Source organism: Martes martes (genome assembly GCF_963455335.1).
Source record: "Martes martes genome assembly, chromosome: 6".
NCBI classification, from domain to species: Eukaryota; Metazoa; Chordata; class Mammalia; order Carnivora; family Mustelidae; genus Martes; species Martes martes.
The window spans coordinates 81948701-81961782 of NC_137893.1; the positions used below are offsets into that span (position 1 = coordinate 81948701).

At 39.5% G+C, this 13082-nt stretch overlaps 1 protein-coding gene across 2 annotated transcripts in view; it reads left to right on the forward strand.

Moving 5' to 3' along the window:
- Window positions 1-13082, forward strand: part of ROS1 (ROS proto-oncogene 1, receptor tyrosine kinase) — a gene marked incomplete at its 5' end in the record, with an annotated part of 117138 nt that overhangs the window by 30960 nt on the left and 73096 nt on the right. For both annotated transcript variants that reach the window (XM_080805488.1, XM_080805487.1), the window contains 6 exons: window positions 1717-2213; window positions 3561-3773; window positions 4513-4623; window positions 5605-5783; window positions 7610-7801; window positions 11702-11802. In XM_080805488.1, coding sequence (XP_080661614.1) covers window positions 1717-2213; window positions 3561-3773; window positions 4513-4623; window positions 5605-5783; window positions 7610-7801; window positions 11702-11802 — 1293 coding nt within the window. The remainder of the gene's footprint in view (window positions 1-1716; window positions 2214-3560; window positions 3774-4512; window positions 4624-5604; window positions 5784-7609; window positions 7802-11701; window positions 11803-13082) is intronic.

Consider the following 13082-nt stretch of genomic DNA (forward strand, 5'->3'; position numbering starts at 1 on the left):
TATGTAGTATCCCTAAGGAATTCCAGATGTGTGAAATCACTTATTCTCCTGGCATTAGAAGTGGTTTCCTCTATGCTGTCATTTGCACCATTGAATTATTCACTCATTGAGTTTGTACTTACTCTAAACCTCCTTCCTTCTTCCCCACCCTGCTTCTTCTCCTTCTCACCCCTGCCCTTTCCCCCACCCACCCCACCCCAGCTCTGCGTACCTTCCCTCTCCAAAGTGGCAATGAGGGTTGAAGACCTGCCTTCTCTCTGCTTTGGTGCAAGGATTGTAATCTTCACCCCAAATCTTCTTCCTCTTGTCTACTCTGGAGTCCATCTATGTTCCCTTAATAGCTTTGAAGTTGGGAAACTAAAGCAAGCAATTAAGAGCCAAGTTCTTTCTGCTTTTTGCCTGCTACAACCCTCTCTTAAGGAAAAGAATATAGCTTCGCATCTCAACATAAAATTTATATTTCAGTATGTTATTTTAGCAGAGGAGTGGAGCATATTGCTAAAGATTTGGAGTAGTCATGGAGGAGAACAAGGGTGGGACTGAATAGGACAAGGAAAATAATTTGACAGTTGTGATGAGAGGTTGTAATCCTGTCAGTTCCCAGGGTTGTGAGAAGAGAGATTTACTAAGAAGTATACTTTTTTTTTTTTGAGAGAGAGGGAGAGAGGGATGGGGTGAGGCAAAGGGACAGGGAGAGAGAGACTCTTAAGCAGTCTCCATGCCCAATGTGGAGCCCAATGTGGGGCTTGATCTCATGACCCCAAGATCTTGACCTGAGCCAGAATTAAGAGTCAGATGCTTAACTGACTGAGCCACCCAGGTGACCCAGCAGAAGTGTACTTTTGTTAACATCTGTTTCCATGATCACAAATTCTAAATTAGCTTCAACCAAATTAATAGTTTTATATTTTTTAAAAATTTTACTTACAGATTTGGTTTATCAATGAAATATTTTGGTGATATTTTCTGTTTCATTATTAATAATGCACCTATACCATTATGAGATTCGGCTCCAAATTAGGTAGTTTTTTTTTTTTTTTTAATTCTTCCACCGGCTGCTTCAAGCACCTGGGGGGTCCATCCCAGCTGTTTTGCTGTCTTGTGGGGTATTTCTTCATGATTTGTAAAATGGTAGCTCTATTGCCCCGCTTAATTGTAAATATTAAACAAGGAACGTAGCCCACCACAAAATGCAAGGTAATTTTGCTAGATATTTATAGCAAAATAATAACTGGTTTTGAAAAATGGGTTAAACGTTTTTGCTTTCTCTTATTTTATCCTTCACAATGCTTAGGGAAAATGTATAGAAAGAATTAGATTTAAGAATATGTGCATTTTGGAGAAAAGTGTTTTACAATAAATGACATGTTTAGCATTGTCATTTTTATATACTATGCTTTCCTTTGAAAGCAGGCTTCATTAGAAAATCTTAAAGACCCTTTCTGTTCTTAAATTCTGATTCCTGATAAAGTCACGTATCTAATTGGAAGACAAAGCATTGTAAGCGAGGCTGAAAGTTTCCAGTGTTCCAGCTTCTAACTTAATTGAATAGTGCATATCTTTAGTACCTTTACCCTTGTGCACCTTGGGACACCCTACGCTTAGCGACTGGTGAGATAAACGGTTCTGATTGCATCACAGGACAAAGTAGGGGGCTGAGGTTACTCATCTGCGCTTGCATTGGATCACATCAAGCTTCTTTTGATCCCATGTCAGGTATGTCTTTTATCTCCTGAAAGACGGCATTTATAGGGCTGCCCTCCCCGTGCCATCTGGTTGGGACTCGGAAGCCCTACGTATTGTGGAGAGTTGCACGTTGAAGGACTTTGCAGTGAAGCCCCAATCCAAACGAATCATTTACTTCAATGACACCACTCGGGTCTTCATGTCAACGTTTCTGGACGGCTCCGCTTCCCACCCTGTCCTAGCTCACGTCTCCTTTGCTGATGTGAAGAGCTTTGCGTGTGAAAACTATGACTTCCTTGTGACAGATGGCAAGGCTGTTTTCCAGCAGGACTCTCTCTCTTTTAATGAGTTCATCGTGGGATGTGACCTGAGTCACATAGAAGAGTTTGGATTTGGTAACCTGGTCATCTCTGGCTCCTATGCTCAGCCACACCCCCTGCCGGGCCGCCCGCAGCAGCTCTCCGTGCTCTTTGGCTCCCACCAGGCCCTGGTTCAGTGGAAGCCCCCTGCCCTTGCCATAGGAGCCAGTGAGTGCCCCTCCCCAGCATTGCTGGAAGGAGGAAAAGTTTGAATTGCTTGACATTGTGACTCACTTTTGAGAACCTGTATGTGACTGATTATTCACTCGTCAACCAGAAGTGCTATTTAGCTCCAGAAAACGTGCTTATACATTTGTTCTGCTTTTATTGGTTTTACACTAGGAGGATGTCTATATTTCTCGTGTATATCCCAACACAGTTGCAACATTTATTGAATGTCTTCCAGGAGGCAGGCACTGACATTCTGGTCTGAGTGAATATGTTAGCCAGAGGGATAGAACAGATGGGTTAAGATTTGTATCCATCCAGACCTTGCATGAATTGGAACAACTTTCTAAAACTCTGTGAACTTGAACTTCCATCTCCAGACAGGTGGTGTGTGTGGAAGGTAGGCAGGTGGGCTTTGGAGCCAGCCTGCATGGATTCAACGGTTGGTCTTGTCCTTTTTTAGTAGAATAATCCATGGGCACATTACCTAAATGTTCCATGAAAACCAATGGGTTTTCACTCCTAGAAAATGGGAGCGTTAATTCTATCTTTCAATGGGATTGTCACACAGATTAAATTAAGGTGCGTCAGTAGACCACTTAGCATGGTATCTAGCATAGAGATCGGCAAACTTTTTCTCTAAAGGAAGGACTAGATAGTACATATGCTCAGCTCTGTGGACCATATGGTCTCTGTCATAGCTACTCAAGTCTGTCGCTGCGTGTGTAAACAGCCCTAGATAATATGTAAATGAGGAACTGTGGCCGTTCCAGTACAATTTTATGACAAAAACAGGCAGATTTGGCCTGTGGGCTGTCGTTTGCCAACTTCTGCTCCTAGAGTATTTAGCAAACATGGGCCATTTTTGACGCGAAGACAAAGCTAATTATGCCCATTTGCTGTATATTTGCACTATTCTAGAGACAATTTTTGTTGTTGCTATTTGGTTTTGTACAGTTTGGGCTTCTAGGAGGAAGATGCTGTACAAACACAGAATTATATTAGAAATTCGTCATTAAACATTTGTTTATTGGGAGCGTGGTTACACCTGGGAGTGTTATTTGACACCCCTCTGATAATTTCATGCAGCCACACATCTAGCTTTGACTGAGCTTTGACTCTGATTTGTTGGAAATGGTGTCCCCTTCAAGGGAGCCCAAACTGTGGCGTGACTGGAGCAGACAGTGTCCCAGTCGTATCGTGAGACCAACCTAGCGGGGTAGCATGTTTTACTGGCCTGTTACCCTTCCACTCAAGATGAAGCTGTAGATGAAGTCACTGGTAACCCTTTGTTTGCTCTTGCCTGTTGCATCCTTGTGAGTATTATTGTTTAACTCTTCTGATTAGGCCCCTCTGCCTGGCAGAACTGGATTTATGAGGTGAAAGTATCAACCCAAGACTTTCCTGAAATCACTCATGTTTTCTTGAACATCAGTGGGACCACGCTTCATGTGCCTAAGCTGCAGAGTGCTACGAAATATGAGGTTTCTGTGAGAGCCAGTTCTCCCAAGGGGCCAGGCCCCTGGTCAGAGCCCTCCGTGGGTACAACCCTGGTGCCAGGTGAGAACATGTTCTGGATTTAGGGAGTAATACTGACAACATAGGTTTATTCCCTGTGTCCTTAAGACTCCTCAACTCTAATGTGGTAAAGAAACTGCAAGGAAGATGCATGGATCTCTTGATTTTTTGTTTATTATCTGGGTGAGGAAGGCAAATACAGCATTGTGTGATATTTAATTTATGTTTCTAAATTATTATCTTAACCTTTTCAAGATATTTTTAAGGAAATGATATAATTTTCTTCTTCTTTATGGCTTCCTTCTTTCTTATGGTTTAAGAAACAATAATACCCCTTGAACTCTGAAGGTCACGGGGAGAGAAGTTGAGGTGGTGAAATATGCTGAACTCCACCCTCTTGGCTGAAAGAACATGGAAAGAGAATTATACCATTTATACTGCTGTTGTTATCACAATGACTTCTGGGTGCTCTGCATGGAAACATGGCAACCAGCAGCCAAAGGGGGAGGGGAAATTGTGCCATGACCATGACATTGCTATATTGGCAGCATTGCCACACAGTTCTCTTCACACTCAATTTCAATTATTTATGTAAAAATCAGAAAACATATTTAACATGACAGATAATTCTGTTAAGCAGATGTAATCACTCATATCCTTCCACAGTATTTTTCAAAGTTGATAGTCTTTTACTTTATAAAGAAAATCTTAGGGTATAATATGTGTGCCTTAAAATGTGTGTTTTCTGTGATATTTCCTTTAATTTCTTTTCACCAAACAGCTTCAGAACCACCATTTATCATGGCTGTGAGAGAAGATGGTCTTTGGAGTAAGCCACTGAATAGCTTTGGCCCAGGAAAATTCTTATCCTCCAATATAGGAAATGTATCAGGTAAACACCAAATCCTTGCTCACTTTGATGTCAGGTTTCTACATATAAGACCTCCTAAGGTCTTCAGTACATCCAAAGAACTGAGTGTTTTGGTATTAGGTTAATAATGAAAGGAAAAAACATGGACTGAACTACATAGCCAGTGATGCCATTAAGAAAATGTCAGTTCTCCCGTATGGATGTTATTTATTATTTCATAAAATGTGAGGTTATTTATTGATTTATGCCCATTTCGGTATGGCTTTGATATAGTTCTCCTGTATTTGAACCTTTCAATGTTATCTCGAGGTAATAGCCTATCTGCTTTCACTAAAACAGCTTGCTTAAGTAATTTACTATGTTTGCTATAAGACTGAAGCAAGGAATGGTTGCATGAAGTTCTGAGTGAAGTAGAAGAAATAATTTCTTGACAAAGAGGTCTACTAAGTAATAAGTGGGTAATTTTGCCTAGAAGATCTTAGGATGAAGGAAAGTCTTCATTGTGAGATGGTGACCAGTAAGCTTGCCTGCAGATGACATCTCTCTAATCATGGGAATTATTTGTTCTATTTGCTGGGCCACTGAAAGTAAAACATTTCCGACCAGTAGAGGACAGTTGTCATAGCAGAAAGAATGGTGCTTTGGAATTGTCACTGGCCGAACAGATGATCTCACTGAGTCTCAGGTTTACCAAGTTGAAAATGGGGATAATTCCTACTTCATATCTTTGTTTTTAGATTTAAGTAAGATATGTTAAGTGCCCAGAACCATGTTTAGCAAAGAGGAGGGGCTCAGTGAATATCAGTTCCTCTCCCTAGTCCTGGGGGTTGAGATTTGAAAGGACATTATTGAGACATGGCTCACAGATCCCTGAAGTTCTAATGAGTATCATGTTAGTGTGCGCCTTAGCATTATATGGAGGTGTATGTGTGATTTGTTGACTCACCGCGTTTATGCTGGAATGCATGAGAAATAACTGCTACCAATTCACTTTGTTTTGAGACATGGATTGGTATAACAACAGCCTCTACTACAGCGACATGAAAGGTGATGTTTACGTGTGGCTGCTGAATGGGACGGATATCTCAGAAAATTATCACATATCCAACATTGCAGGAGCAGGGGCTTTAGCTTTTGATTGGCTGGGTCAGTTTCTCTACTGGGCTGGAAAAACATATGTGGTAAGTTAAAGCTCAGCATTCTGGATGCTCTAGCACAATACTTATCCTCCAGTGACTTAAATGTCATTTTTATGATTTTTTTTCATATTTCTATACCACCTGTGCTATTATTTATTTAATATTTATCTTACTCGCTCAAATTTACTCACTTTTTAATTAAAAGGGATTTATATGTAAAGGAAGCTTTCAATTACTATTTGGTACACTAGTTATGTATTTTTAATAATATCTTAAGTATATGAAAATGTTCACCTGTGGGTCAGTGTCCTGGAGGAAGGTGACACACTCCAAAGGCATGACTAAAGGAAACCCAATGAAGGGACTGTTTTTAAAGGTGTGGAGAGGGTTAAGGAAAATGGGCAAAGGATGGTGAAGCATGTCCCGGGCTAGTAAGTGTGGGAAGATATAAGTGCCTTCAGGCATGTGGGGGCTGGAGGGGAAGAATCTGGTGAGGGCTGGAGCTACAGAAGCTGACCTGAGAGCCAGTCACTGTCAGGAGGTATGGTCTGCCAAAGCGCGACCTGGGGGTAGAAGGACCCCAATCCTTCTTTCCTTCTGCCTTCTGATCTTCTGCCAGTGCTTCCATTGGCTGAATGTCCTTGGAAGCCAGAGAATGAGTCCAGCTGATGCAGTCTACAGCACCAGCTTCTGGGGACACAGAGTAGGGCAGAGTAGGTGGGAAGTGTAGCTGGATGCAAAATGAAGACATCCTGCACATTGATATAGTAGTACACTTTGAAGAGGCAGATGGTTAATGATGAGAATACTTGTCTGACCAATCAAGAAATATGGTACTGGAATCATTTTCTAATCCATTCATTTATTCATTCAGCAATGATTTATCTATTACCAATGTGTTGAGAGCCATGAGGATAGGCATGGTGGGGAATATACAGTGAATAGTAGACATGGACCTGCTTTAAAAAATTCAACCTTATCAGATACAATTCACATACAATCGTAGTCACCCTTTTATTGTACAAAATACACTGTTTTTTAGTATGTTTAGTGTTGTGAAAACCATTGCTACTTGCCGTTTTTCTTTTGATGAGATCAAATACATATATACAATAATAGAAGAAGTATACAAAGCAATGTTTAGAGACAAAGCAATGTGGTATAGTCTGTAAGCGCCGATGTTATGTAGGTGGAATGGAGTTGAGTGGAGTAAATTTGAGAATGCTCCCTGGAATGTATTAATTTAAAAATAGTTTTGAAGGAAGAAGTAGAAGAGTGGATGTAAAAACAGCTTTCAAAAATTTGCTCTGTCTCTTACAAAATTGCTTAATTACAGGAAAAATTACTTCTTTGAAACCAGTTAACTTGTGATAGAAATCCTTTATAATGTTAGGGTTACAAAAGCTAATATTTTGAAGATAAAAGTATACACTGCCTGACACATAGTAGGTACACAGTAATGGCCTAACTACTATCAGGGAAATATACTGATAGATATGAGCAAGGAGAGAGGTCATCATTTATCAGGATGTGTACATCTTCTCAAGACTCCAATCAAATGCATTCTTATCTACCAGTGTTTCAGTTGTCTGGTTGTATGATTAGGAAGAATAAGAATTTAAGGAAGAACTTTAACTCAAAATCAATTTGCTCCCCTTTTTTCAAGGGTCATGAAAAGAGATGAGCTCCACAAGGGTGTTCCCCATGACTAGTATGTTCCCAAGGGTTTGCACATTACCCAGCACATAGTGCTAATAAATATTCGTGATTGGATGAATGCAGCAATTTACTAATGATTGCAATAAACTACTCAGAAATAACCATGTCATGTGAAAATTATTAACCAACCATCTAATTATGTTTTATAGATACAAAGGCAGTCTCTGTTGACAGGGCACACAGACGTTGTGACTCATGTGAAGTTTTTGGTGAATGACATGGTAGTGGATTCAGTTGGAGGTTATCTCTATTGGACCACGTTACACTCAGTGGAAAGCAGCAGACTAAATGGAGAAAGTTCCCTTGTACTACAGGCACAAACTTGGATGTCTGGGAGAAAGGTGATGAATTAAAAATAGGATCTGATCACTTACTAATATTCAATAGTGCTACTGTATAATTAGGACAATACTGTTTCTGTCTATTGTGAATAGTTCAGGTAGAATCTGAAAAGAAATACTGAGATGTTGGTATAACCAAAATTTCTCTAAGTCTCATTTACTTGTCATAATGGATTAAATAAATTAAAATACAGAATGGAGAATTTTGTAATTTGCTTTATCTTGAATGGACCGACACTTAAAAGCATTTTAATTTCTGACTTTTTTTAGAGACCTCAGGAATTGTATTGAATAGTTTAGAGCTTCTTGTTGGGTAATAATTAGATATTTTATTATTTTCCGTCATTTTGGGTACAGATTGCTTAGATATTTTATTATAGTCCATCAGTACCCAATTTTGGGTACTGACTGCTGTAAAAACTCTGTGGCTCCTAGGCAAATTATTTGATTTCTCTTTGTTTCCTTATTTGAAAAATGGGAATATTAGCAATTGTCCTACCTCTTAGAGTTATTGGGGTCTTGGGGAGTAGGGAGGGAAAAAATGGAACAAGATGGGATCAGGAGGGAGACAAACCATAAGAGACTCTTAATCTCACAAAACAAACTGAGGGTTGTTGGGGGGTGAGGGATAGGGATAGGGTGGCTGGGTTATGGACATTGGGGAGGGGATGTGCTATGGTGAGTGCTGTGAAATGTGTAAGCCTGATGATTCACAGACCTGTACCCCTGGAGAAAATAATACATTATATGTTAATTTAAAAAAAGAGAAAAGGGAAAAAAAAAGGTTAAATGAGATAATTAATGGGAGATACTGAGAATAGTTCCAGGGACAGGGTAACCACTTGATAGTTAAGTCCTTATCACTGTAACTAAATCTGAAAAATACACCTAATATAGGAGTGTATCTAAACACATGTTACTTTCATTCTCTTGATCTTCAACTTCTAGAAGCAATACCTATTTTCTCGAGACCCTGTAGCTATTTATCTAAATATCGGACTTATGTGTTTCCTGATCATGTTTACTATAGGAATTTAGAAATCACAGAAAAGCATGAAAAAGAAATAAAGCGTTCATACTATTTCAACCTAGGATATTCCTTAAAATTTTTCTAATTTTTAATCTTTTTTTCCCACCAGTAGAGATAAAATACACATAATATAGACATACCAGATCATTCGTAAACACATTGTGAGCCACATGATCTCCAATTCCAGCATACGTGGACTGTAATTCCGAGAGTATTTAGAAGACCTTATTTGCATATACAGATTATAAAACAGATATTTAAAAGAAATAAAGATTTATACACATATCCAGAGATGAGTCATTTCTGTCAAATCGTGAAAACATCCCTTAATTCTCCTTTGGAGTCACTTGAGTCTGAATACAGGAGAGTATATTTTTTGTCTCAATAACAAGTGAGAGGACAAAGCACTTTTATTTTTGTAAAGGCATATGAAAGATAATATTAACTCAGGAGTAACTTTCTGTCTATTCCTGGGACTTTGTCAGTAATCTCCCTCCACCGCTCCAATCTGGTCCTTTGAGACGCAGGAAAGTTCTAAAGTGGCTCTGGGGACTTTTCTGAAAAGGAGTGAGAAATTAGATTACTCAGCATGTTTGGGGAAACACACCATTCCTTAAATCCCCACTCCAGATCCTCTCATTGGCTGGTGAGTGTTGCTGCTTGTACAAATCTGTGTTCTGGGTCCATGGTTTGATGTCTTATTCATCTGCTTCCATTAATGCTAGTGGGTTTTTGAAGGTAACACATTTACACTGAGCAAAACTCTCCATTTCACTGTCATTCCTTCATACGTTACTCATAGATTTATCATGGAGTCATGAGATACTCTGCAATCAACAGATACAATAAAATAGACAATTACTTAAAGAAAGAATTGATATTTATGTGATTCAAAGGGAGAATGCTGTGAGATATTCATCTAAAGTGATACCCTTTGCCACATTTGATGGATCGGGCAGGCTCCTAGAGCTTAGTACATTTTACCACAGGATTAAACCTCCAGCTTTTAGTTTCGATCACAGGGATTATTCCCAAGCCATTGACATTATTAAATATAACAATGGTTACCAAAGACAAACGGAACATCCTCTGGCTTTGTTTACATATGGGCCCAAGTGATTGATGCCAAGGAATGGGGTAATGATCCAACACCTGAATTTTACTTATAGCTCGAGTCTTTGTTGTATTCCAGAACAGGGAGTTGTAGAATATTCCTTTTCAAGAAATAAAAGAGACTTCCTAATTTGGAAAACTTGAGGGCATCTCATTATAAATAACCAAACAGGATTAACACGATTTCACTCTAACTAAAACAATAGTCAATACATTTCTTTTAGCCTGAGGCAAGGACATGATGCAACTCCCCAAAGGCTGGGGATTGCTAGAATAGTGTTTATTTTTTTTATTTGTTTTTATCTTGTGGGAAGGTAGGTTGAGTTTTCTTGAAGGCAGAAGGCTGTAGCGTGTGATAGCTGGGGTTCCTTGGAGTAATGTGCCTTGGTAGCAGGCCTTGGGGAACCTGTGAGCAAGGATTTTTAGTTCTTGGATACCTTGCTGTATTCTTCTTTTACATTTCTCCCTGGCTCATCATCTTTGTTTTTCTGCTTCAGCATCTTGTTAAAGACATAGTCGTCGGGGCGCCTGGATGGCTCAGTGGATTAAAGCCTCTGCCTTCGGCTCAGGTCATGGTCCCAGGGTCCTGGGATCAAGCCCCGCATCAGCCTCTCTGCTCTGCAGGGAGCCTGCTTCCTCCTCTCTCTCCGCCTGCCTCTCTGCCTACTTGTGATCTCTGTCTGTCAAATAAATAAATAAAATCTTTAAAAAAAAAAAAAAAAGACATAGTAGTCTGCTTTAATCCTTGATCCCTCTAAGCCCCTAGGTCTGTTCTAGAACCTGTCCATCATTCTAAGGTCAGGAGCCTGGCAGTCTCAGCTTGTTTGAAAAATACTTCTAACACCAAAGAAAGAAAAAGAGTTCCCTTGGGTTGTAACTTTTGTCCATGCAGTCTATTTCATAGGAGAAGCAGTCTTTCCTCAGGCCTCACCTAGACAAATGGACATAAAATTAAGACAGGCACTGTAACAAGAAAACAAGGGAAGATTAGTAAGCAGTGGTTTTCAGATGTGAATTGGAAATAGAGCTTTATATACACATGACTCTATTAAATTATAACACATAAAAACCCTGTGTATATTATATTTTTAAAATGTGTCAGGATGTTTTGGTTGTAATGAACAGAAAATATAATTTAAAATGGCTTAAAACTTTGGTTCTCAAGCTTGGTGACATATTAGAATTATCTGGAGAATTTGAAAACACACTGGAAATGGGGTTCTATCTCCAGAGGTTATAATTTAATGGGAGGCACTCAGGGAATTGAGGGGGTTTTAAGAACTCGGCAGGTGATTCTAATGTGCATCCATGTTTGAGAACAACAGATTTAAATGAAAATGAAGTTCATTGGCTTATTTGGCCGGGGTCCAAAGTTATGGCTAGCTTTAGGCAAAATCTAACACAGTGACTCAAAGTTCCTGATTCAGTAGGACCTGAAATGTGGCTGAGAATTTGTGATAAGTTTCCAAGTGATGCTGATGTTGTGGGTCCAAGAATCATACTGTGAGAACCATCAGAGCTGAATTTATAGAAATCTCTGCATTTTGAGGGTTTTTAGGAAACCAGTGTCTATATCCAAATTGCACAGAACTAAGCACACTCATGTAATTTTTATATTCAATGAAAGGTAAAAATTATTGAGTTTATTATTCCAAAGAGGATGTTAAAGAGAAACCTATAGTTTAAGTATGGCTTATTCACAAAGGTATCCTCCAAACATGTATTTGATTCGTTTTCTCACCTTGTTTTCTATTTAGGTAATTGCTCTAACTTTAGACCTTAGCGATGGGCTCCTGTATTGGTTGGTTCAAGACAGTCGATGTATTCACCTGTACGCAGCTGTTCTTCGGGGGCAGAGGTAAATAATCTTGAAAACAATTGGTTCAGAATGAGAACGAACTTCCTTAACCTCGGTTATGTGGTAATGTGGTAATTTATTCTCCCAATAAACATTTATGAATTATCCACTGTTTTTGCAGGCATTGTGCTTGTGGGGAAAGATAGGTTTGTGAACAAATACAGTGGAATGTGGTGAATCCTGTGACAGGGCAGAAAGAGAGTACAGTGGGGACACTGAGAAGAATGCTTCTCGAGAGCCCAGAAATGGATGGAAGTGTTTTTTCCTTTTCTTAACAAGGTTGAGTATATATATGATAGTTAGGCAGAAGGCATCCCGTATGGCACACATGAAAACCAGAGTGGAAAGAAGCACATGAATTATTCTCTCCATCTGTGTCCTTAAACTAAGCCCCCAGTTGTCTTGTTGGTGTCGCCACATCTTTCCTAATAGCACTGTCTGTTTTTTCCCCCCTCTAGTATTTTTCCTAACTTTTTTTCCCCCCATATCTTTGCTTTTTAAAATTAGGTGTAATATACATAATATGAAATCTTCAGACCTTCAGCATTCCAGTGTATCAGTTTTGACAAATACATTTTAAAACACAGACATATCCATCATCACAGAAATTTTCCTGTGCTCCTTCCCAATCAGTCTCTAACCCCATCCCCCGCCCCTGAATTATGTACTTTTTGTGTCTGGCTTCTTTTACTTGGCATAATATCTTTATGATTCATCCATGTTGTCATGTGTATTAATCTTCCCTTTTTTTTTTTTTAAGATTTATTTAACAGAGAGAGAGATCACAAGCAGGCAGAGAAGCAGGCAGAGAGAGAGGGGGAAGCAGACTCCCCGCTGAGCAGAGAGCCCGACATGGGGCTCGATCCCAGGACCCTGAGACCATGACCCGAGCTGAAGGCAGAGGCTTAACCCACTGAGCCACCCAGGTGCCCCTAATCTTCCCTTTTTATTGCTGAGTAGAATTCCATTGCATGAACAGACCACAGTTTGCATACCTATTCTCCTCTTGATGGACATTTGGATTGCTCCCCAGTTTTGGTTATAATGGATAAAACGGTAAAAATACTTATATCCAAGGTTTTTTTTGAGGGCATATTCTTGGATAAATACCTATGAGTAGAATTACTGGGTGATAGGAGAGACATATGCTTAACTTCTTAAGTAAATTCCTGGTTTTCAAAGGGTTTATACCATTTTACATTCCCCCCAACCTCCACCAGAGAGGTATGAAAGCTCTGGTTCTTCCACATCCTCCCTAAAGTTGGCTTTGGCAATATTTT